General features: G+C 47.4%; 2 protein-coding genes across 10 annotated transcripts in view; one reads left to right on the top strand and one right to left on the bottom strand.

Moving 5' to 3' along the window:
* LOC311590099 (GON-4-like protein) overlaps positions 1 to 11,561 on the bottom strand; it is a 65,997-nt gene extending 54,436 nt beyond the window's left edge. For 3 of the 8 annotated variants that reach the window (XM_084768946.1, XM_084768952.1, XM_084768953.1), the window contains exons 1-3: positions 8,388 to 8,514; positions 7,210 to 7,310; positions 6,276 to 6,809 (exon numbers count right to left, since the gene is read on the bottom strand). In XM_084768946.1, the coding sequence (XP_084625072.1) occupies positions 6,276 to 6,783 (508 nt within the window). In that variant the 5' untranslated portion in view covers positions 6,784 to 6,809; positions 7,210 to 7,310; positions 8,388 to 8,514. Of the gene's footprint in view, positions 1 to 6,275; positions 6,810 to 7,209; positions 7,856 to 8,381; positions 8,634 to 11,542 lie in introns of those variants that run through there. The other 5 variants (XM_084768951.1, XM_084768947.1, XM_084768949.1 and 2 more) reach the window with 5 other exon arrangements.
* The window catches only part of SYT11 (synaptotagmin 11), a 28,298-nt gene continuing 15,556 nt past the window's right edge, over positions 10,464 to 23,205 (top strand). Inside the window, exons 1-2 of one of the 2 annotated variants that reach the window (XM_084768965.1) lie at positions 10,464 to 10,755; positions 20,454 to 21,280. In XM_084768965.1, coding sequence (XP_084625091.1) covers positions 10,722 to 10,755; positions 20,454 to 21,280 — 861 coding nt within the window. In that variant the 5' untranslated portion in view covers positions 10,464 to 10,721. The remainder of the gene's footprint in view (positions 10,756 to 20,453; positions 21,281 to 23,205) is intronic. The other variant, XM_084768964.1, reaches the window with a different exon arrangement.

Raw genomic sequence — 23,205 nt, 5'->3', positions numbered from 1 at the left:
GCGTGTCACCAGGGTAGGCTCTGAGATTTCACAGAAGCCCATACCAGGTACAGTGGCTGCTGCCTACTTGTGGATCAGGAATGTAAAGTTCTCAGATATGGCAACTGCAGCAAACTGCCACGCTGCCTATCCTGACAATAATGGACTAACCCTTTGAAACTGTAAGCAAGCCTCAGTTAAATACTTTCTTTAATAAGAGCTGCCTTCATCATGGTGTCTCTTCACAACAACAGAAAGCCTAAATAAGACATAAAAACATAAATGTCTGAGGCATACTGGCAGACACCTGTCATCCTAGCACCGGGGAGGTTAAGGCAGAAAAATAGTAAGTGAATTTAAAGCTTGGGCTACATAGCAAGAGTAAGTCTCAAGAAAATAAAAGCAAAACAAATATTCCTGACTCTGTAATCAATTTTACAGAGCAAATGAGCAAATATACCATGAATCATTAAATATTTACTCTCCAAAAGAAACATTAAAAAAAGAAAATCAAGCTGTCAAGGCAGGAGTTCTGTGATGTGACTGTGATCCCATCACTTGGGAAGCCAAATTGAGAGGAGCACTATAAATTGGAGGCCAGTCTGATCTATTCAGAGTTTCAGGAGAAAGAAAAAAAAAAAATCAAGTTGTCATAGAAAGACTGCACTAGGCTAGGTAGCACATACATGCCTTTAGTCCCAGCATTAGGGAGGCAGAAGATAGATGTCTGTGAAATTCAGACCAGTCTGGACTCTAAAGTGATGCTGGAGAGAGGGAAGGGGGGGGGGGGTGCTCCAGCCAGCTGTCGGCTGGGCTCCACACTGTCATGGGCACTCACACACACATGCACAAGGACAAACAGCCAAGCCTGCCATGCCTTTAACCCCGCACTCAGGAGGTGAAGACACGCAGATTCTATAAAGGCCAGCCTGGTCTACAGAGTGAGTTGCAGGCACCAAAGCTATACAGTGAGACTTTGTCTTTAAATTTTACTTGTTTGTTTGTTTGTTTGTTTGGCCAGTCCAGTGCAGTAGTGACAAAAGGGAAACTATGGGAGATCAATTTGTAACAGAATGTGAACAATCAGTTGAGACAACTTCCTTCAGATCAGCCAAAAAGAAAGAAAGTTTGACAGTGAGGGGCAGGAGAGAGCTCAGTGGTCAGGGCTGCTCTTCTGGAGAACCTGGGTTCAATTCCCAGCTCCCGCATGGCAGCTCACAACGGTCTGTAACTCCAGGTCCAGAAGATCTGATACCTTCTCACAGACATACATGCAGACAAAATACCAATGCATAAAAATTATAAAAGTTAAGTTAAAATTTTGGTCTTAAAGTTTCCTGTTTCAAACAGCTGCGTTACTTGATTAAAACAATGTTAAAATTAAAAAAAAAAAAGTTAAAATTTTGAAAGTGAAAATAAACTTAAAAGAAAACACTGTTTTGTTTTTTTAAGAGAAAAGACTACATCAATACTTTCATATACAGAAAACATCTCTGAGATATACCAAGGAGTATACATGGAAATCAGAGGTAAAGACTTGAGGTCAGGAGGCAGAACAGGGACTGGAGTGGTGCTCATGCCTGTAAACCCAGCACTAGGGAGCAAAAGGTAGGAGCATCAGAAGTTCAAAGCCAGTCTAGACTACATACAGAGTTCAAGCCCAGCCTGAGCTTCTAAGACTGTCTCAGAAAAGGAAACCAAATTACTTGTGACTTTCCTCACTTGAAACACACACCCTGTGGCCACTGAGGTGGCTCTGGAGGGTAAGAACATTGGCAGCCTACGTAAAGATCAAGCTAGCTTCCCAGCACTCACATGGCAGATCACAAGTGTCCTTAACGCCAGATCCAGGGATCCAACACCCCTTCTGGCCTCTGTGGGCAGTGCATGAATGTGGTGCATACACACACATGCAGGTAAAACATACTCACCCATTTAAAAAGCAAAATAACAACCAAAAAAACAAAAACAAAAACAAAAAACCAGAATAACTAGACACAGTGATGCACACCTGTAATTCCGGAGCCAAAAGGCTAAGAAGGGTGGGTGCCCTTTTTCCCCCCCTTTTTTGAGACAGGGTTTCTCTGTGTAGCCTTAGCTATCCTAGACTCGCTTTGTAGAACAGGCTGGCCTTGAACTCACAGTGATCTGTGGGAAAGATTAAGCTTTGTCACAGGTGGAAGCAGTCTTGGCGGGCTTTACCCTTGGGGCACCCCATGAATACCTTGTGACAGACTGTTTGGAGCCTTCCTGGGCTTGGAACTCAGGAAGCCGACCTGGGAACCCCACCGTGGCTATTGTTTTTCAAATTGACCCTCGAAGGGAGAAGGAGACAGCCCTTTGCATGTGACTGGGAAGGTGGGGAGAAAAAAAACAATAAGTAGAGGCGAGGAGAGAGCGCTCGGGGAGAGCAACTGGACCAGACCAGCTGGAGGGACAGGGAGACACCTAAGGACCTGTCCCGTGGAACGGATACCGGAAGGTTCACTCTTCTGTCCCTTTAACCTTTTTTTCCTTCTTGTGTATATTAGTTGGGTTGTACAATAAAGTTTAATTGTTAAGAAACAAAGCCAACAGTGATCCACCTGCCTCTGCCTCCCAATGGGTGACCATTTTTAAATAGCTATCTTGTGAGCTCTTCCCTCCAACGAGAAAACATAAGCATATCCTTTACATTTTCTTATGAGCTATTCCCTCCAATGAGAAAACATAAGCATATCCTTTACATTTTCTGAACTATTGTCATATCGATATCTTCAGTATCAATTAGTACAAAACATGTTCCTAAATTATAGCATTACCCCACTGAAAAAGAAGAAGCCTTGTTTTAAATAATGGCTCAATCACTTTCGACCCCACCTCCCTTTATGTATGGAGCCTGGGGCTACACACGGGGCAACAAGCTAGAGGCTAGTTAACAAGGACTGCAGTGAGTGCGTCCCTAAAGCAGGGCTGGTAACTGACCCGGTGTATCCCAACCCTAACTTCTACTCAATTGTTTTTTCTCTTTGTTTCCTGAGTGATTAACATGACCATATTGCACCTTATAATTTGTTAACACACTGGCGGTACTTGACTTGGGGGTTGAACAACCCTTTGCTGTCATGGAGGTCGCATACTAGACATCCTGCATATCAGATATTTACATTACAACTCATAACAGCAGCAAAATTTTAGTTATGAAGTGGCGATAAAATAATTTCATGGATGGGGGTCACCACAGCATGAGGAACTGTATGAAAAGGAGGCAGCATTAGGAAGGCTGAGAGCCACTGGTGAATATGTCATCCGCCGACTATTTTCATGCTATCAGTTTTTGTTCTTAGGTTAGAGTAGACCTAAAGTTAAAATATATTCTGAATGAAGTTTTTCTTCTCTGTCTCTCTCCCTTCACCATTCCCTTTCCCCTCAGTCTTTCCTAAGACCTTCCTTCCATTTGGGCACTGGAGACGCAGCTGGAGTTAGGGTGCCTGCTCACTATGCACAAAGGAAGCTCTGAATTCAACCCCCAGAACAACTTGAAAACAGTGAGCGAGGGGAGAGCCGTGGAAAGAGACTAACAGCAGGCACTGCTCTTCCAAATGGCCTGAGCTTGGATGGGCCAGCTTACAACCACCTGAAACTCTAGCTACTCCAGGAGGCTGCTGGGACAATCCCTGGAACCCAGGAACACTGAGGAAGGGCAGAGATAGACACTGTGCTCTACAAACACAGTTTAATAATGTAACAACTGGCCAGGCGGTGGTGGCGCACACCTATAATTCCCCCACTTGGGAGGCAGAGGCAGGCGGATTGCTGTGAGTTCGAGGGCAGCCTGGTCTACAAAGGAGTCCAGGACAGCCAAGGCTACACAGAAAAACCCTGTCTTGAAAAACCAAAAAAAGAAAAAAAAAAAGTTACTTGAAAACAGGGTTGGGCACGGTGGCAGGTCACTTTGATCCCAGCTCTCAGAAGGCAGAGGCTAGAGAGCCCTATGAGTTTGACACAGTGAGGTTTATTTTTGTGGGTTTTATTTGTTTGCTTGTGTAGAACTGGCAGGCCTCAAACTCACAGAGATCCATCTGCCTCTGCCTCCCAAATGCTGGGATTAAAGGCCTGTGCCACCACACCTGGTGGGTGACACAGTGAGTTTTGACTTCAGCTTGGGCTACACAGCTAGTTCCAGGTCAGTCTATTCGAGATAGAGAAACTTTGTTTCAGAAGAAGAGAGAGAGCCAGCTCCAGCAAGTCAGAGAGCCAGAGTGAGAACACTCCCACATGGCAGCTCATGGCTCTCTAGAACTCCAGTTCCAGGAGATATGGTGCTGGCTTCTGGCTTCTGTATAGCAGACGCAGGGTGTCAGGGATTGCACCAGGCCTAGAGGGCAAGCCTGTACTCAGCATGTGGGAGGATCAGAAGTTCAAGGCCATCCTTGCATGAAAGCTCAGTTTGGCTTTCTTTGAGACGGGGGTCTTATTGTGTGGTTGTTGTGGACTTTGAGAAGGGAGGATTAAGATAGCACTTGTCACTAAGACTTAAGATTTGACTTGGATATCAGGAACCCACATGGTGAAGAAGAGAATCAACCCACAACAGTTGTCCTCTGATCTGCACATTCCCACCTCAGCACACACCCATCCACCCACCCTCCCCCACTATACACATATGCACACACAAAATAAAGAAAAACAGGATTTAAAAAACAGAGGAAAAAAAGAGAGAAAAAAGAGAGAGAGAAAGAAAACAGAGAAAATCAAAATAGTATACACTGTTTTTTTGTTTTCTTTGGTTTTTCTTTTTTTTTTTGGTTTTTCGAGACAGGGTCTCTCTGTGTAGCCTTGGCCATCCTGGACTCACTTTGTAGACCAGGCTGGCCTTGAACTCACATCGATCTGCCTACCTCTGCCTCCCGAGTGCTGGGATTAAAGGCGTGCACCATCACGCCCGGCGTATACACTGTTTTAACTAATAATTTTGAATAGTTACAATTATGAGTGAACACACGCACACGCGTGCACGCATACACACACACACACACACACACACCACTGAGGGTCAAAATGAGGGCCATGAAAACGTAAGCAAGAGCCCCCTACAACTGACTCACATCCCACACACCCCAGCCCTTGTCTTCTAACGTACTGCACTGCTCTGCAATCTGTCTTCAAATTCACATATAATAACCAAAAACGTAAGCATGTACGTATTGGAAAATATCAAAAATCTAAAAATAAAATTCATCCTTTTTATGGTAGCACAGTATATAATTACCGTAATTTTAGCATTCAGAAGGTAGAAGCAAGAGGACAGGCAGGGCTGCAAAGAGAATTCCAGACCAGCCTGAGCGATAATGGAAGACCTTGTCTCTAAAACCCAAAACAATTTTTTTTCTTTTTTTGTTTTGTTTTGTTTTGTTTCTTTGAGACAAGGTCTCTCTGTGTAGCCTTGGCTGTCCTGGACTCAGTTTGTAGACCAGGCTGGCCTCGAACTCACAGCGATCCGCCTGCCTCTGCCTCCCCAGTGCTGGGATTAAAGGAGTGTACCACCACATCTGGCAGAATTTTTTTTTTTAAGATTTATTTATTTATTACATATACAGTGTTCTGCCTGCATGAACATCTGCACACCAGAAGAGGGAACCAGATCTCATGACAGATGGTTGTGAGCCACTATGTGGTTGCTGGGAATTGAACTTAGGACCTCTGGAAGAGCAGACGGTGCTCTTAACCGCTGAGCCATCTCTCCAGCCCCAGAATTTTTTTTAAAGATTTTTTTAAAAAGATTTTTAAAGATATTTTTAAAAGATTTACTTATCACTTTATCACATACACAGTGTTCTGCCTGCATGTATGCCTGCGCACGAAAAGGGGAGACAGAGGCAGGCAGATCTCTGTGAGTTCCAGGTCAGCCTGGTCTACAAAGAGAGTTCCAGGGCTATCATAGAGAAACCTTGCCTCAGAAAAACAAAAAACAAAAAAAACAAAAAACTTCTGCCCTCTCCCATGAGGCCCACTTTATGAGTACACAATATAGAGTGTCGTGTCTCCAGATACGCACAATAAAGCTTGAAAGGAAAAGGCTGGAGAGATGGCTCAGTAATTAAGAACACTTGTTGATATTGCAGAGAAGCCAGGTTTGCCTCCCAGCACCCAGATGGTGGCTCACAACCCTTTGTTAATATCAGTTCCAGGTGTTCTGCCATCCTCCGCTGGCTAGTCACATAGTGTAACAGTCATAGCTGTTACACAGATACCCTGCCTGGAAAAAACAAATAAAAATAAAGAGCAAGCAAGCAACGAAGACCTTCTGCCCTTACCTCCTTCCGCCTTGACTTCTTCACCAGGCTCTCCAGGAGGAGGTTCACCTACAACAGGATGATCTACGGGGTCTTCCCTGTTAACCAGCCCAGACTTGAAGAGAATTTTCTTCCCTTTCCTTGAAGCAGTGGCCTGCAGTCTCCCTTTATCCATGTGGACAGAAAGGGAATGGGAAGACTCCAGGGAAGGAAGGGTGACTTCCTGAGAGACGGCCACATCAACAGCTTCCAGAACCGGTGCGTTTACACGCTGGGCGAGCATCTTAGGGCTTAAAGATGGCTCCTCCACGCTGAGCTGGTTTGCTACCTCATGCATGGTGTGTACTTCAGAGCACGCTGCACTGTCCTGACTCTGACCCCAGGACAGTGGCTCTGACCCGGAGTCTCTGAGCTGGTCCAATCCTGGCTTCACAGCTGTCTCTAGGTCTAAGGCGTCACCCTCCTGGCCATCCTGCTGCTGCAGCCCAGACTCTGTCACCAAAGACCTTCTCTTTTTACAGGGCAGCATTTTATAAGCCCCACTTCTGTCCCATCCTAGAAGCATAAAAAGCAAATCCTTGTCACCTCAGTAGTAATGACAGTAACGACACTGGCTCTGTTGTCATCTCATGCTGCCCACATTTGATCACGAGCGCGGTATTCCACACCAAACGCCTACGATTTCTAGGGGAGGGTGAGAAACTGACTACAGTAGCTCAACTCAAAAGTCCACACTGAAGAGTACCCTGCTACTTTGACAAGTGATGCCTTAACCTCTTCCGCTTCTGTTACTTCAGGCTTCGCGCCATCTTGCAGACCTCTTCCCGGTCTAGGAAGAGAGGCAGGTGGATCTCCCTGAGTTCAAAGCCAGACTAGCCTGGGACTGGCCACCTGCACTCACGTTCACATACTGACATACAGACACATGATCAGAAATTTTCAAATTAAATCTTACAGCATCGCGTGTCACTTCTGTATCTTTGTCTTCATCCTGCAGAGCTATGGAGTCAGTGAAGAAAGGGAATCCTTAACTGGGGGTCTCCAGGATCCAACACTCTGTGGGTAAGGCAGACACTCGGTGACTGTTCCCTGAAGAGATGAATGAATGAAAAGTGGGGCCTAAACAACGCCGTGCTGCACTTGGACCAAGCACAGATACTGGAAGGTGACTTCCAACTTGCTATGTACCTCAGAGTGATCTGGCAGATGTGATCCAGCTGCCCCCCACTTACAGGTGTTTCCAACACACCTCATTTTATGAGTAAGGAACCCAGAAGAGCTTTTATGCACGTAAGGCAAGCATTTTTACCATCTTAACTGTAGCCTGTGTTACAGCCTTCTATGCACGAAAACTCTTACTTTCATCAATAGGCACAAAAACAAAATAAGCACCATCGGCAACCTTGGAGTCTGAAAGACCACACATCAGTCCCAGAGAAAACTTAAGTCAGAGTTTGATCTATAAAACGAATCTTAAACTGGATGCTGTGTTTGCACGCCTGTAATCCCAGCAGTCAGGGAGGCAGAAGCAAGTGGCTCTCTGTTGAGTTGGAGGCCAACCTCACAAAGTGGGGCCATGAACAGCCAAGGATACACAGAAAAACCTTGTCTCGGGGGACGGGCGGGGGGGGGGGGGAGGTAATCTCAAGCCTCCACAATTCACCTTCTCTAGGGCATTAAGGGAGGCCCCTTGCCCTAAAAGCCCGGGTTCTTATCTTGATAAAGGTCAATACCCCAACAGAGGAATCGTTGGTCCTGTCAGAGACAGCGATAAATGAGTAAGGAGGGGAGAGGGAAAAACCTAGATGATTCCTTTATTTCCCAGATGAATCCTTCAAGTTCAGGGATCGGGGAGCAGCTAGAAGCTGTTCAGTCAGAACCAACTGTGCGGGAATCGCTCCAAGCTATTCAAACTACATTCGCGCCAAGAGTCTGCTCCTAGGAGGCCAGGAGGGGCTGACCAACTGAGTGAACGGAAAGCAACGCGCGAGCAGCCAGCACCCCAAGGATCCCCCCTCTCGGAAAAACATTTCACAGGGAGTCCCTTAGCTGCGCTCTCCACCTCGGCGCTCAAGCCTGGCCCAGGTCCGCACCGCCACTCACACCCCCGCTACCCCGATTGCCCCCACGCACCGCGCACCCAGCCTCGCAGCAGACGCCCCTCATCCTGGGCTGCCTCCGCCCGGGAGCCCCACGTCTACCGTGCCTCTTCCCGCCCCACCGCACACTACCCAGTACCCTCACACAGGCCGGCCTGATCCCGCGGAAACTCGCTACAGCATCAGCGGAAGTAACGCAACGGCACCGGGCGACGTGCGCGCCCCCGAGGCGCGGGGCCTGCGCGTCAGGGAGCATGCGCCAAGTGATAGGCGCCATCTTCTTTTAGGGCCTCCTGAAGCCACAGCGTCAGTACGTCAGTTCGTGGGAAAAGTAATAGAACACATGACAGATCGATGGGGGGTAAATAGATGATGATAGAGGTATGTAGGCAGGCAGGCAGGTAGGATGGGCGGTCGGTAGGTAATAAAAGATGTAACTTCGTAGAGTACTTGCCTTGGCATATTGGAAACGCTTCAGTTTGAATCTCAATAGCAAATAAACCGAATGTGGCGGCGCACACCTATAATGGCAGCACTTGGAACATTGGAGGCAAGAAGATCAAAAGTTCTAAGCTATCTTTTTTTGTTTGTTTGTTTCCGAGACAGGGTTCTCTATGTAATAGCCCTGGCTGCCGAACTCCGCCTACCTCTGCCTCAGGAGTGCTGGGATTACAGGCAGGCGCCACCATGCCTGGCTTGGAACTTCGCTATCTTGTCAGTAAATAAATATATGAAAGGCACTTCCCACGCAAACAAAGTTATGCAAGTCCTCAATGCCAGCACTGAGCGGCAGAGGCAGGCAGATCTCTGATTTCGAGGCCAGTCTGGTCGGGCTACAAGGCAAATCCCAGGGCACCCAGGGCTACACAGAGAAACCCTATCTCGAAAAAGAAGAAAGAAAAAAAAGAAAGGAAGGAAGGCACATCCTAGCCTTCTCTCCCTTTAGCTAACGATCCACCTCAAAACTGGGGCTGGGGAAATCCATGGTTTAAGTTGACAACTAATCACCCTCACCACAAACTATCTGGAACATAGGAATAAAAGGAGAATTCTTAAAATTCAGAGAGATTCTTTAGGCAGCAAAGATCGAAGGCAGACTCAAATTTAAGGCGTAGCAGTTCTTCATCCCTGCTTAATACTCTGCATTTTGCAAAATGTCCTCACTTCATCCCAGGTGATTTGGTCCCATGATAAACCTGTCAACCAATGGATATTTTTATCACTTTCCCCGGTTTGCAGATTCTGGCCCTGCAGGATAGATGAGTTCACAAAAGCACCCAATTATGAAAAAGAGGAATCTGGTATTCCAATCCCAGCTCCTAATGTATTAAGCCAGTGCCCAATAAAGTGCCTGGGCCATGAGCTTCAAAAATCCATTCATGGGTCTGGAGAGATGGCTCAGTGGTTAAGAACACTTCCTGTTCTTCCAAAGGACCAGGGTTCAATTCGCAGCATCCACACGGCAGCTCACAACTGTCTGTAACTCCAAGATCTGACAGCCTCATGCCAATGCACATAAATTAAAATTAAATAAAATATTTTTTAAAAATCCATTCCTGTTTTTGGAGGTGGTTCTGGTGTTTTATACTCCTGGGTGCTGGGTTTACATGCATGCACCACCGCCGCCCAGGGGATTTTTAAGTCTTTATTATTGTTTTGCTTTTTTGAGACAGAGTCTTGCTATATAATACCTCAGGCTGGCCTGAAACTCATGATCGTCCTGCTTCTGCCCAGGATAGAATTTTGTTTTTCACAGCTTCTGTAATCCAGAAGATTCAGCTTCTATCTATACATACCGAGGCAACTACAATGACAGCTTCAGAAGACGCAAAAGCGATTGTCTTCCTGCCCTTCTGTGTTTGGAGACCTAGCCAAGGCTGTCCTTGACTCTCCTTCCTCACCCACTCGAGTGCTATAGTCACAGGAATGTGCAACTGAGTTAGCACAACACCTACATTTCTTATTGGGCTTTGAAATTCTAGCCCCAATCCCCCACAGCCTGTGAATGGGCGGAGCCTTATCTTCGGGAAAACTCGGCAGTGGGACGGGTCTTCTCGCGAAGAGCTTCCGGAACCTTTCGGGCAGAGGCGGAGTCTTCTGCCGAGGGCCATTCGGAAAGAGGCGGAGCCTAACTCGCATCAGGACCAGTCTGACTGCACCTGCATCCTTAGCTCAGAGCATCCCTGGAGCATCTAAGAGGAAAGCGCAGCTAGCAACCAGGGATCGGGACTGTCGCAGGGGCAGTCGGCCAGACACCTTGTCCCTCCCCTGATCTGGAGGTCTACAGCCGCGGCCTCGGTACTGACCGAGATTCCCAAAGTTGTCTGACCTCTGCAAAAGTGTTTTATCAACAGCCTCTGATTACAACATGGCTGAGATCACAAATATACGCCCCAGCTTTGGTAAGTAGAGCCTGACAAACTAATTTTGGGGCAATTAGTGCCGTTGCAAAGCCAGGTAACTGGGGAATGGGCGGGGAGTGAGGTCCAGATGGCATCTGCAAGCCCTGCCATAATGGGGCCAGAGGTCGTGAGTGAGTGCAAGGTAGTGGACAGCTTGTGAATTTCGGCTGTGGGCTGCAGGCGCTGGCAAGGGCAAGGGCAGCTTGCCACCGAGGATAAGCAAGTCCAGGCTGCTAAAACCTTGACGGTAAACCCTTGATGGTGCACTGTCAGCACGGCCGGAGGTGAGGCACGGCAAGCATGCGGAGGTTGTGAACCCCTCCTTCTGGAGGAAGAGAGGTGGGGTAGGCCGAGCCCTCCCCTAGGGGCACGCAGGGCGGTGCCCCTTCCTCCCCCCTCCTACTTCTGAGGGCTGCAGGAGAGGGAAGTGGCAAGGGGGATGGGCGTCAAGATGGCAGCGTGGAGACTATGGGCTGTGTGGCTGGCAGCCAAGGGAGGCGGAGGCCTCCAGGGAAAGAAGGGTGTGCGGGGGTGGGGAGCAGAAAGGAAGCCACTCCTTAAGCCGGTCAGAGGGTTGCTAGGGCTGAGGTAAAATACTAGCCCTGCAAGCTTCATTCTGCACCGTAATGGTGTAGTCCTTCACGGTATTACCAAATGGCGCTTGGCGCCGCCGGGCGGAGAGATGACGTGATGTCTATTTCTGAGCCTCCTGGCAGTGCCTAGGCGCCCCTTCCGGGGCCTTTGTTCCCTGTTTCCCTGGTCTGGCTTTTCAAAAAGGGGGACTCACCCGCGCTGGTGCTGGCGGGGGCGGCAATCCTGGCTTGGGGGAGGGGCCAGAGAGGCCCAGCCCGGGGGAGGCCGCTTTGTGTACCACAGAAAGCATTACGTCATCTCGGAGCGGCTGGTCCAGGACCTAGCCCTCTGGGCTCGGAGAGCACTTTTACACTCCCTGGGGCAGAAAGTGCAGTGGAAAATAGGTGGGAAAGAAGGCAAGAGAGGTTTGGCGAAATCGTTTCCTCTTGGGGAGCTCCTCCATAACGATCCAGGAGAGCAAACTTCGTAATGCTCTACTTGACCACATAAATAAGTAAAATAAAATTGTCTTGCGATCAGGGTAATCAAGTGAGAGTTGCTGCAAGTCTAGAACCTTCATATTCCTTAAGAAAGTATATCCCTCAGACAATCCAGTTGTGAGCATTGGTTCCAGAATTTAGGGTGGAGACACAAGCCAGCTGAAAAAATGGCTTTTCTCACTCCCTAGTAAGTGGTATATGGAAGTGAACAGAACCCAATGTTCTGTATTCTCTCAACATAGTAAGACATCAGATCAGAGAAAGCGTACAAACAATGAATCTTCACACTCCTCGGGGCTTGTTCCCGTTTGACCCCAAGGCTGGCTCTTTCTGTGCTGTGCGTCTTTGGCTTTGCCCTCTGTCTCATCTCTATCCTTTAAGTCCTGAGTTTCCCAAACTGAAATCCATCTTGTGATCGCATAAGAAACCCAGGATTTTCTTCATGTTCTTTTCCTTCTCACACCCTCTTTCCAGCAGAGAGATTTTTCTAATTGCAGTTCCAGAGGCCTTTGAAAGTAGATGAAACAAAACCCAGCCTTGTGGTTTCCTTACTTCCTGAGTTCAAGGCTAGCTTTCGGCTACTTCTTGAGTCCAAAACCAAACTGGGCAGGGTAATGAGACTGGTCTCTGAAAACAGAGAAGCCAGGCCCGGTGGCTCAAGGCAGTCCCCCCAGCACTGGGAGACTGAGGCAGGTTGTCATGAGTTCAAAGTAAGCCTGGAATATTCAGTGAGTTCCAGTCAGCCTGGGTTACAGGGTAAAACCTTGTCTTCAAAAAATAAAACAGCATAAAAAGGTGGTCCAGGCACGGTGGCTCACATCATAATCCTAGCACTGGGAAGGTGGAAGTTAGAGGATTCAGAACTCAAAGGTCAGGGTCAGGAAGATGGGTCAGTATGTGGAACATGTGGGCTCAAGCCTGGCACCTGATTCTATCCTTAGAGCTGACAGAAAGGTGAAAGGAGAGAAAGGGCTCCACAGAGTTGTCTTACACACACACACACACACACACACACACACACACACACACACACCATATGCACACATTGTATTTTATTTTTACATTTTTTCAATTATTTTTTTTATGCATTGGTATTTTGCCTGCATGTATATCTATGTGAGGGTGTCAGATCCCTTGGAACTAGATTTACAGACAGTTGTGAGCTGCTGTGTGGGTGCTGGGAACTGAACCCAGGTCCTCTGGAAGAGCAGCCAGTGCTCTTAACCACTGAACCATCTCCCCAGCCCCTGTATTTTTTTATTATTATGATTTGAAACAACAAAAAATTCAAGGCCAGGTTTTGGCTGTATAGCCAGTTTGAGGCCAGCAAAGCCAAAAAACACTCAGGGAGGAGGCTGAAGAGTTAGCTCAGCTCGGCCATTAAGAATACTTGTTGCTCTTGCAAAGGACCCAAGTTTAATTCCTAGAACCCACATCATGATCATAACTCCAGTCCAGAGAAATACAGTGACCCCCTTCTGAGTTTCAAAGGCTAAAAGCACACAAGTGGTGTGCATGCATACCTGTAGGCAAAACACTCATATACATAAAATGATCAAGCAAATATAAATAAAATTAAATGTTTGTATTTTTAAAGAAATGAAGTAAAGCCGGGCATGGTGGCACACCCGTGTAATCCCAGCACTCAGGAGGCAGAGGCAGGCAAATCAATGTGAGTTCGAGGCCACCCTGGTCTACAAAGCAAGTCCAAGACAACCAAGGCTACACAGAGAAATCCTGTCTTAAAAAAAAAAAAAAAACAGAAAGAAAGAAAGAGAAATGAAATAATCTTTTTTTAGAATTCTGGTCTGAGCAGAAGTTAAAGGAGTTGAGAATTCTCATAGGCTTTAATAGGTGTCTTCAGACCCCTAGACCTTACAGACTGCCTCAGCCAGAGGAAACTGCCACACTGACTTTTTCATTTGTTATAAAGAACTTTAAACCTTAGAGGACATAAATAGTCAATTATCCGTGACCTGGAAACACAAAAGTAACCAGTCAGGATCACTATAATTTACATCTACTTTATTGGTGGGATCATTCTTTGTGATGGGAGGCAGGGACACACACACACACACACAACATGGGGACTACATAAGGTGTCAGTCCATGCTTTTCACTTTCTTTGAAAAAGGGTCTTGTTGGTTTTGGGTTTTCTTTTTTTTTTTTTTTTTTAATAATATATCTATTTTTGCGAGGCATGGTGGTGCATGCCTTTAGCCCCAGCACTTGGGAGGTGGAGGCAGGCTGATCACTGTGAGTTCAAGGCCAGCCTGGTCTACAAAGCAAGTCCAGGACAGCCAAGGCTACACAGAGAAACTCTGTCTCAAAAACAAAAACAAACAAACAAACAAACAAAAAATATATATATGTCTTTTTTATTTGCTTTGGTTTTTTTGCCTGCATGTATGCCTGTGAGAGACTGTCAGAGCCTCTGGAACTGGAGTTACAGACAGTTGTGAGCTGCCATGTGGGTGCCAGTGCTCGCAATTGCTGAGCTATTTCTCCAGCCCCTACTTTTTGAGACAAATCCTCATTATGTAGCTTTCGCTGTCCTGAACCTGGCTCTGTAGACTAGACTGGTCTCAATCTCATAGAGATCCATCTGCCTCTGCTTCCTAAATGCTGAGATTAAAGGTGTGCGGGACCACATCTGGCTGCTTATTTTCTTTCTTTCTTTTTTATTTTTTTCTTCTCTTTTTTTTTTCCCTTTCTTTTTTTAATGGTTTTTGGTTATGTTTTGTTTTGTTTGAGACTGTTTCTCTCTATGTAATTACAGTTGTCCCTGAACTCGCTATATAGACTAGACAAGCCTCAACCTCATAGAGACTCTCCTGCTTCTGCTTCCTGAGTGCTGGGATTAAAGAAATTCACCACCATAAACCAGGCATGGTGGCGCACGCCTTTAGTCCCAGCACTCGGGAGGCAGGGGCAGGCGATTGCTGTGAGTTCGAGGCCAGCCTGGTCTACAAAGTGAGTCCAGGATGGCCAAGGCTACACAGAGAAACCCTGTCTCAAAAAAACAAAACAAAACAAAACAAAAGAAAAAAAAAAGAAAGAAAGAAATTCACCACCACCGCCATTTGTGATTTTTTTTTTTTTTTAATTTTTGGTTTTTCAAGACAGGGTTTCCATGTGTAGCCCTGGATGTCCTGGGTTTGCTTTGTAGACCAGACGGGCCTCAAACTTGCAGAGATCCACCTGCCTCTGCCTCCCAGCCATTTGTGATATTTCTACTGCGCATAGCAGCTGCCCCTTGACCTTCTATAGATTCCCGTCTCCCCACAGGACTACTAGAAATCCAGGTGTTTATGCTATGCTCCAACCACGCTCTCACGCTTGCATGGTAAGCACTTTCATTCACTGAGCCATCGCTCTAGCCCCAGTATATTTATTCTAAGACAGGCTCTCATGTAGCCAAGGCTAGCCTAGAACTAAAATATAGCTGAAGATCACCTAGATTTTTCTGATCCTCCTGCCTCTACTTCTGAGTGCGGCAGTTACACACATGGGCCACCACGCCCAGTTATATGCAATGCTGCAGATCAAACAGGGATCTTCCAACAGTGTAGGCTATATCACAGCCCACAGCTGCTGGGGCAACTGAAAACACTCATTTCAAGCAGGGCAGAGGTGGTAAGATACCTTGAATCCCAACACTAGGGAGGCAGCGGCAAGTGAATCTTTTTAAGTTCGAAGCCAGCCTAGTCTACAGAACCAGTTCCAGGAGACCCAGGACAACACAGTGAAACTGTGTTTTGAAAAAACACAAAACAAAGCCGGGCGTGGTGGCGCACGCCTATAATCCCAGCACTCGGGAGACAGAGGCAGGTAGATCGCTGTGAGTTCGAGGCCAGCCTGGTCTACAAAGCGAGTCCAGAGCAGCCAAGGCTACACAGAGAAACCCTGTCTCGAAAAACAAAGAAAAAAACAAAACAAAACAAAACAAAGGCCGGGCATGGTGGTGCACATCTTTTTGTTGTTGTTGGTGGTGGTGGTGGTGGTGGTTTTTTTGTTTTTGTTTTTCTTTAATCCCAAAACTCAGGGAGACAGAGACAAGCAGATTTTGGTGAGATGGGGGCCAGCCTGATCTGTGTTTCCAAAGTGAGTCCAGGACAGCAGAGGCTACACAGAGAAACCCTGTCTGTGGGGGTGGGAGGGCAGGGAGAAGAAGAAGAAAGAAAACAAAAATAAATAAACAATGCATACATAAGTACTAACTTCAGTCATTAGTTCCAACTTCCTTTTCCCACAAAGCTTTTCATTAGAGAACAGAAGAGGGCCTTGTGTTTCTAGTTCACCTTCGTAGGTGTTGGAGATAGAAAGACACGGAAATGAATGTCAGTGTAGGGCAGAGGTGGAAAAGGAGGAGTGTGCACTTGAGGAAGCCACACACAGGTCACCCGCCTTAGTTCCCTCCTCGGTCCTCTGGAATAACACTGCCTTTCTTTTCTCATTTCTACCTATTTCCATTTTCTCAGTTAAAAAAACGAGGCATTGTAAGTAGCAGTAGGTTCCCTCGGTGACGCCACACGGTAAAGCCAGAGAACTGTGCGAACGTCTCCCCATCTTGGCTTTTAGACTTCCTTTTCAAATTACCTGTCTCGGGCCAGCAAGATCACCGAGCAGGTGGAAAACCTTTGCTGCCAAGCCTGATGACCCGAGTTCCATCTACAGGACCCACAGCTGGTGGAAGGACAGAACCGACCCCTATCCTCCGCCCTCCGTGGGCATGTGGCACACCCATTGTACATACACACACACACACACACACACACACACACACACACACACACACCCCTGGATGTGAGAGGTGGCAGCTCACACCTCTAACCCCAGAACTCACTCTCAGGAGACTGAGGCAGGAACTACCTTGGTAGTTCCCTTCTGTCCTCTTCTCACAGGCAGTGTTCACGCTCTGGAAGAACTCCCAGTTCTCCCAAGTGCTGAGCCATCTCTCCAGCCCCTCAGGCTAACTTTTAACTTGGAGGTATGCTCTTGCTTCAACCTTTGCATATTAGGTTGCATTTGTGTGCCACTGCTCCTGGCTTGACATATCCCCACCCCCACTTAAACAGGGTCTCTCTGTGTAGCCCTGGCTGTCCTGGACTCACTTTGTAGACCAGGCTGGCCTCGAACTCATGGAGATCCACCTGCCTCTGCCTCCTGAGTGCCAGGATTAAAGGTGTGCGCCACCACACTGGTCTCTGGCTTGACTTTTTAAATTGAGTCCAAAGTGTCTTTCTGCAGCCCGTGCATATTGGTGCTGGTTTGTTCTACAAAGTAATATCAAACCAAGTCCTCTTCCATGAAGATGCCTGAAGTAATTAGGAATAAGTTAGATAGTTATTTCCCCTACATACCCTCAGCTCCAGGTTCTTTAATTTTTCATTTGATAGTTTCCAGTATTCTGCTTCCCCCTCCCCCACCCCTGATGCCCCCACCCCTGAGACAGAGTTTCTCCCTGCAGCTCCTCTGCCTTCCAAGTGCTGGAATTATAGACATGCACCACTACTGCCTGGCTTGCTTCTCTGTTGATAACAGTGCAGTTTAAATTTTTGTTTTCTTTTGTTTAATTTGGGGCTAGAGAGATGGCTCAGAAGTTAAGAGCACTGACTACTCTTCCAGAGGTCTTGAGTTCAATTCCCAGCAACCACATGGTGGCTCATAACCATTGATAATGTGATCTGATGCCCTCTTCTGGCATGTAGGCAAGCATGCAGGCGGAACACACAGGCAGAGCACTGTATAATAATATACATAAAATAAATAGATCTTTTTTAAAATTTATGTTTAGCCAGGCTCACACTTTCAATCCCAGCACTTGGGAGGCAGAGGCAAGTGGATCCCTGTGATTTCTAGGCCAGCCTAGTCTACAAAGCGAGTTCAAGACAGCCAAGATAACACAGAGAAACCCTGTCTCAAAAAACAAAAACAGAAAAAAAATTATGTTTATTTCATATGCATTGGTATTTGTTCTGCATGTATGTCAGTATGAAGGAGTCAGATCCACTGGAGGACTTACGAACACTTGTGAGCTGCCATGTGGGTGCTGGGAATTGAACCCAGATCCTTTGGAAAAACAGTCAAAGCTCTCAACCACTGAGCCATCTCTCTAGCCCCCACAGGGTTTCTCTGTGTAGCCCTGGCTGTCCTGGTCTGCTTTGTAGACTAGGCTGGCCTTGAACACACAGCAATCAGCCTGCCTCTGCCTCCCGAGTACTGGGATTAAAGGCCTGTGCCACCACACCCGGCTTATACCCTCTTTTTCTAAACTGTAGAGGTTATTGAAATGAACAAAATGGACCCTGTCTCTGTTTTGGTTTTGGTTAAAGATTTATTTTGGCTCGTGGTTTCAGGAAACACAGTCAGTTGTCCACTGGCCCCACCAGTGACCCGTGTTGGATAAGGTTGGCATAAGGAATATAAACTGGACCAAAACTGTTTGCTTCAAGGCAGCTGGGAAACAGACAGAGATAGAAGACAGCTCTGTTCTCACTAAGTTTATCTAATGAGGGAAAGCTAACAAACATGGACAGTCAGGGTAATAGCAGACTAAGGAAAACAAAGAAGCTAATGAGTTTTGTTTACCTAGGGCAGGAGATGCTTCTCTCCTGAGGTGAGGCTGGGCCCAAGGCCCCAAGTCATTGAGACACTGAGCCATGCCGATACCGCGAGGGTATTCAGGAAGAATCTGGAATGTGCTAGAATTGTACTTATTGCCTTAGTTCTCCCTGACTTCCAATTCTTCCCCTAAAATGTAAAGTGAAAACTAAGGGCCGGGCATGGTAGCGCACGCCTTTACTCCCAGCACTTGGGAGGCAGAGGCAGGCAAATCACTGTGAGTTCGAGGCTAGCCTGGTCTACAGAGCAAGTCCAGAGCAGCCAAGGCTACACAGAGAGACCCTGTCTCAAAAAACCAAAAAAAAAAAAAAAAAAAAAAAAGAAAAAAGAAAGAAAACTATAGGCCTTAGGCACTAAACCAATTGGGCTCCAATGAGCTTAAGTAAGGCAGGTCCAACTTTTAGGGGAAGACAAGACTAATGGACAGGAAGAATGAAGCAAGGGGAAATGGATCGTCAATCTGTCTCTTTGGCTGTTTGCTCCTCTAGCAGACAGGACTCCTAGATACCCACTGTGTGTTTTTTTGTTTTGTTTTTTTCGAGATAGGGTTTCTCTGTGTAGCCTTGGCCGTCCTGGACTCACTTTGTAGACCAGGCTGGCCTCGAACTCACAGTGATCTGCCTGCCTCTACCTCCCGAGTGCTGGGATTAAAGGCATGCGCCACCACGCCCGGCCCCACTGTGTGTTTTAAACATTGCCTAACACCAGCGAACAAGATGGCCTGCCCTCACAAGGGCTACATTCGAGGGAAGATAATAAACGGTAAGACTATTAAACTAGGCACCATGATTAAATCCACACAGAGAAAGCTAGGGCTACAGATACAGCTTGGGCTATAATGTAATTACTTACAGACAGGATCTCAGCTAGCCTAGGTTAGCCTTGGACTTGATAAGGTTACCTTGGACACCTTGAACTTTTCATCCTCCTGCTCCTGCGTCCCTAGTGTTGTGGCTGCAGGCATAGTGCCTGGTTTTATGTGGTGCTGAACACAAGTCCAGGCCTCCTTTGCACATCCTGTAGAAGCACTGTGTCGATTACATATTGCAGCCTCTTTTTCATAATTTTTTTTTCTGAGACAGGGTTTCACTGTGTAGCCCTGGCGGTCCTTGAACCCACTCAATAGACCAGGCTGGCCTCGAACTCACAGAGCTCCATCTGCCTCCGCCTCTGAGTGCTGAGATTAAAGGGGTGCACCACCACCGTGTGCTGGTGGTGCTTTAAAAAAAGCAGTGAGTGCTAGGAATACAGCCCAGCAGTAGACTGCCCAGCCTGCTGGCTGCTCTGAGTTGACTACATAGCACTGAAATCAAACAATCAGTCAATAAGATTCTCAAAGAAAGTTTTAGAAGAAAATTATGTTTGAGCTGGGCATGTGTCAAACTCTTTTAGTCTCAGCACTCAGAAGTCAGGGGCGGCCAGATTTCTGTGAGTTTAAGAGCAGCCTGGTTTACAAAAGGAGTTCAAGGACAGTCAGGGCTACACAGTGAGACCCACAGGAAAGAAGGGAGGAAAAGAAAATAAGCCAGTTGCAGGGGCAGGCGATCTCTGTGAGATCGAGGCCAGCCTGGTCTACAAAGCAAGTCCAGGACAGCCAGGACTACACACAAAAACTCTGTCTTGAAAAAAAAAATTAGATGAGACACTACATAGGTATGTAAAGTGAGCCAGGCCTTTAATACCAGCACTTAGAAGGCTGAAACTGGCCGACTTCTATAAGATCAAGGCCTGCCTGGTCTATATGACAAGTTGCCAGACAGCCAGGGTTACATAGTGAAACCCTGTTTCAAACAACAGCTGCTATGCCAATGTGCTGTGGTTTTAGCAGGAAGGCTAAGGTATGGTTCACCTCCTGGGCCCTGAGGGGAGAAAGCTCCAAATCCCAGTTGGGCTCCCACTGTGGAGGCTGGACTAAAGACTAACTAGTTCAGCCCCAGGAGAGGCACTCTCTTGACAGGGACAGAAGTCCTGTTTTGACATAACTCTGGTCTCTGCCTTCAGATGTGTCACCAGTGGCAGCTGGCCTCATTGGGGCCTCTGTGCTGGTGGTGTGTGTTTCCGTGACTGTGTTTGTGTGGACATGCTGCCACCAGCAGGCAGAGAAGAAGCACAGGACCCCACCATACAAGTTCATCCACATGTTGAAAGGCATCAGCATCTACCCGGAGGCCCTCAGCAACAAGAAGAAAATCATCAAAGTTCGGAGAGACAAAGACGGTTCTCGGAGGGAGAGCGGCCGAGGGAACCTGTTAGTAAACGCGGCAGAGTCAGGCCTGCTAAGCCATGAAAAGGATCCCAGAGGGCTGAGCCCTGCATCTTGTATAGACCAGTTACCCATCAAAAGAGATTATGGGGAAGAACTGAGGAGCCCCATGACAAGCCTGACCCCTGGTGAAAGCAAAGCCACCTCCCCCTCATCACCAGAGGAAGACGTGATGCTAGGATCCCTTACCTTCTCAGTGGACTACAACTTCCCCAAAAAAGCTCTGGTGGTGACAATCCAAGAGGCCCATGGGCTGCCAGTGATGGATGACCAGACCCAGGGCTCTGACCCCTACATCAAAATGACGATCCTTCCTGACAAGCGGCATCGAGTGAAGACCCGTGTGCTTCGCAAGACCCTGGACCCTGTGTTTGATGAGACCTTCACCTTCTACGGCATCCCGTACAGCCAGCTGCAGGACCTGGTGCTACATTTCCTTGTGCTCAGTTTTGATCGCTTCTCTCGGGATGACGTCATTGGGGAGGTCATGGTGCCGTTGGCTGGAGTGGACCCCAGCACAGGCAAGGTTCAGCTGACCAGGGACATCACCAAGAGGAACATCCAGGTGAGGAGGAAGAGTGTGCTGGGGGTGTACGGAGGGGGATGGGAGGATGGGGGCACACCAGGGTCTCAGGGGAGAGACCTATATATAGCAAAGACAGGTGACAGAGAAGTGACTGAGCTCTGAGCTATCAAAGACAAGCTGTGGTCAAAGTAAAACAGAAGGCGGGTGTGTGTTCCTCTAAGAAGCAAATATGTGAAGACAAAAGGGCAAAGCTGCTTCTGAAATTTTGCGTAGTGGCTGGTGTCCTGGTGCTGCATCCAGCTTGCTTGGAGAGGTTGGTCCACCAGCCCTGGTGGTTGCAAATATTATTATGAATGGTTTGGTTTTTTTTTTTTTCTTGAGATGTGGTCTCATATATAGCCCAGGCTCTCCTGGAACTCGTTAACAGGCTGGCCTCAACCTCACAGAGATCTTACTGCCTCTGCCTCCCGTGTGCTAAGATTAAAGGCGTGAGCCACCATGTCCAATTTTTTTTGGTTTGTTTTTGTTTTTCAAGACAGGATTTCTCTATGTAGCCTTGACTGTCCTGAACTCCCTTTGTAGACCAGGCTGGCCTCGAACTCACAGCGATCCACCTGCCTCTTCCTCGAGTGCTGGGATTAAAGGCGTGTGCCACCACGCCCAGCTCACGATTTTTGAGACACGGTCTCCCGTAAAGCAGACTTACCTGGAATTTAAGATTGACCTATGGCACCAAGGATGACTGTCATCTCCTGATCTTTCTGCTTTTACTTCCAAAGTGCTGCCAAGGCTCAGTGGTGTTTCCTTTCTTTTCTTTTTTGTTTTGTATGTGTCTTTTTCTTTTTCTTTCTTTTTTGGGTTTTTTGGTTGGTTGGTTGGTTGGTTTTTTTTGGTTTTTGTTTTTTTCGAGACAGGGTTTCTCTGTGTAGCCTTAGCTGTCCTGGACTCGCTTTGTAGACCAGGCTGGCCTCGAACTCACAGCGATCTGCCTGCCTCTGTGTATGGGGGTGAGGTGGGGGGCACGTGGAGATCAGAGAACAACTTGCAGGAGCTGATTCTCTGCTTCCACTCAAATCAGACTTAGTGGCAAGTGCACTTACCCACTTAGCCATCCCAATGGTCCCTGAGCATTTCTTTAAAAAATATTTTTGTGTGTGTGTGTGTACATGCTCTTGCGTTGGATTCCTTGGAGCAAAGCTGCCTAATGTGAGTGCTTGGAACTGAACTCAGCTCTTAACCCCTGACCCCTCTCCTCAGCCTTTGTATATGTCTTTTTAGAAGGGTGTTAAGCATGAAGTTTACCGCAGTTCTTCACTTTCCAGGCCCTCCCTTGTTTGCTTAGGGGGAGGAGAAGGACCTCCACCCCGCCCTTCCTCCCTCTTTCCCCACTCAGTAACATTGCTCTGCAATTAACTTCAGAAGTACAGACTGGTACTACCACCCCTCCGTGTGCCTCACTCCTGTCTTCCACAACTGGGGAGCAGAGCAGCGCTGCTGGCGCTCTGGAATTGACACCTCAGCTCCTGCTTCCCAGCCCCGTGACAGCGGTCACCTGACTCCTCTCAGTCCCCTTCCCTCAGCTGACACCGCTGCCTTCCTAAGAGGTCGTGATGATGACCAACCAGGCAAGGTGCCTGGCGCATTATCACGCTAAGGTGTTTTCACCTTATTGGAAGAAAAAGGCATCTTTGGCCCTGTTCGTTTGCATCCTCTGGGGCTGGATGGATTTGAGAGACAGACTTAAACCCAGGGGCATGTTACTAAGTGAGAGAGGGCTTGTCTAGCACATAAGAGGCCCTCAATTCACTCCCCAGTTCATAGGAGGAAAAAAAAAAACAAAAAAGGGGGGGCTTGTTTTTATTTGACAAAGAATCTGATGAAACTGAAGGTGACCTTGAACTCCTTATTGTCCTCCCTGAATCGAATCCCCCAAGTGCTGGGATTCAGGTGTGCACCACCACACG

The sequence above is a fragment of the Acomys minous genome (assembly GCF_964271855.1).
Source record: "Acomys minous genome assembly, chromosome: 19".
Taxonomy (NCBI): Eukaryota; Metazoa; Chordata; class Mammalia; order Rodentia; family Muridae; genus Acomys; species Acomys minous.
The sequence above is the reverse complement of the archived record's forward strand: the minus strand, read 5'-3'. Positions and strand labels throughout refer to the sequence as shown.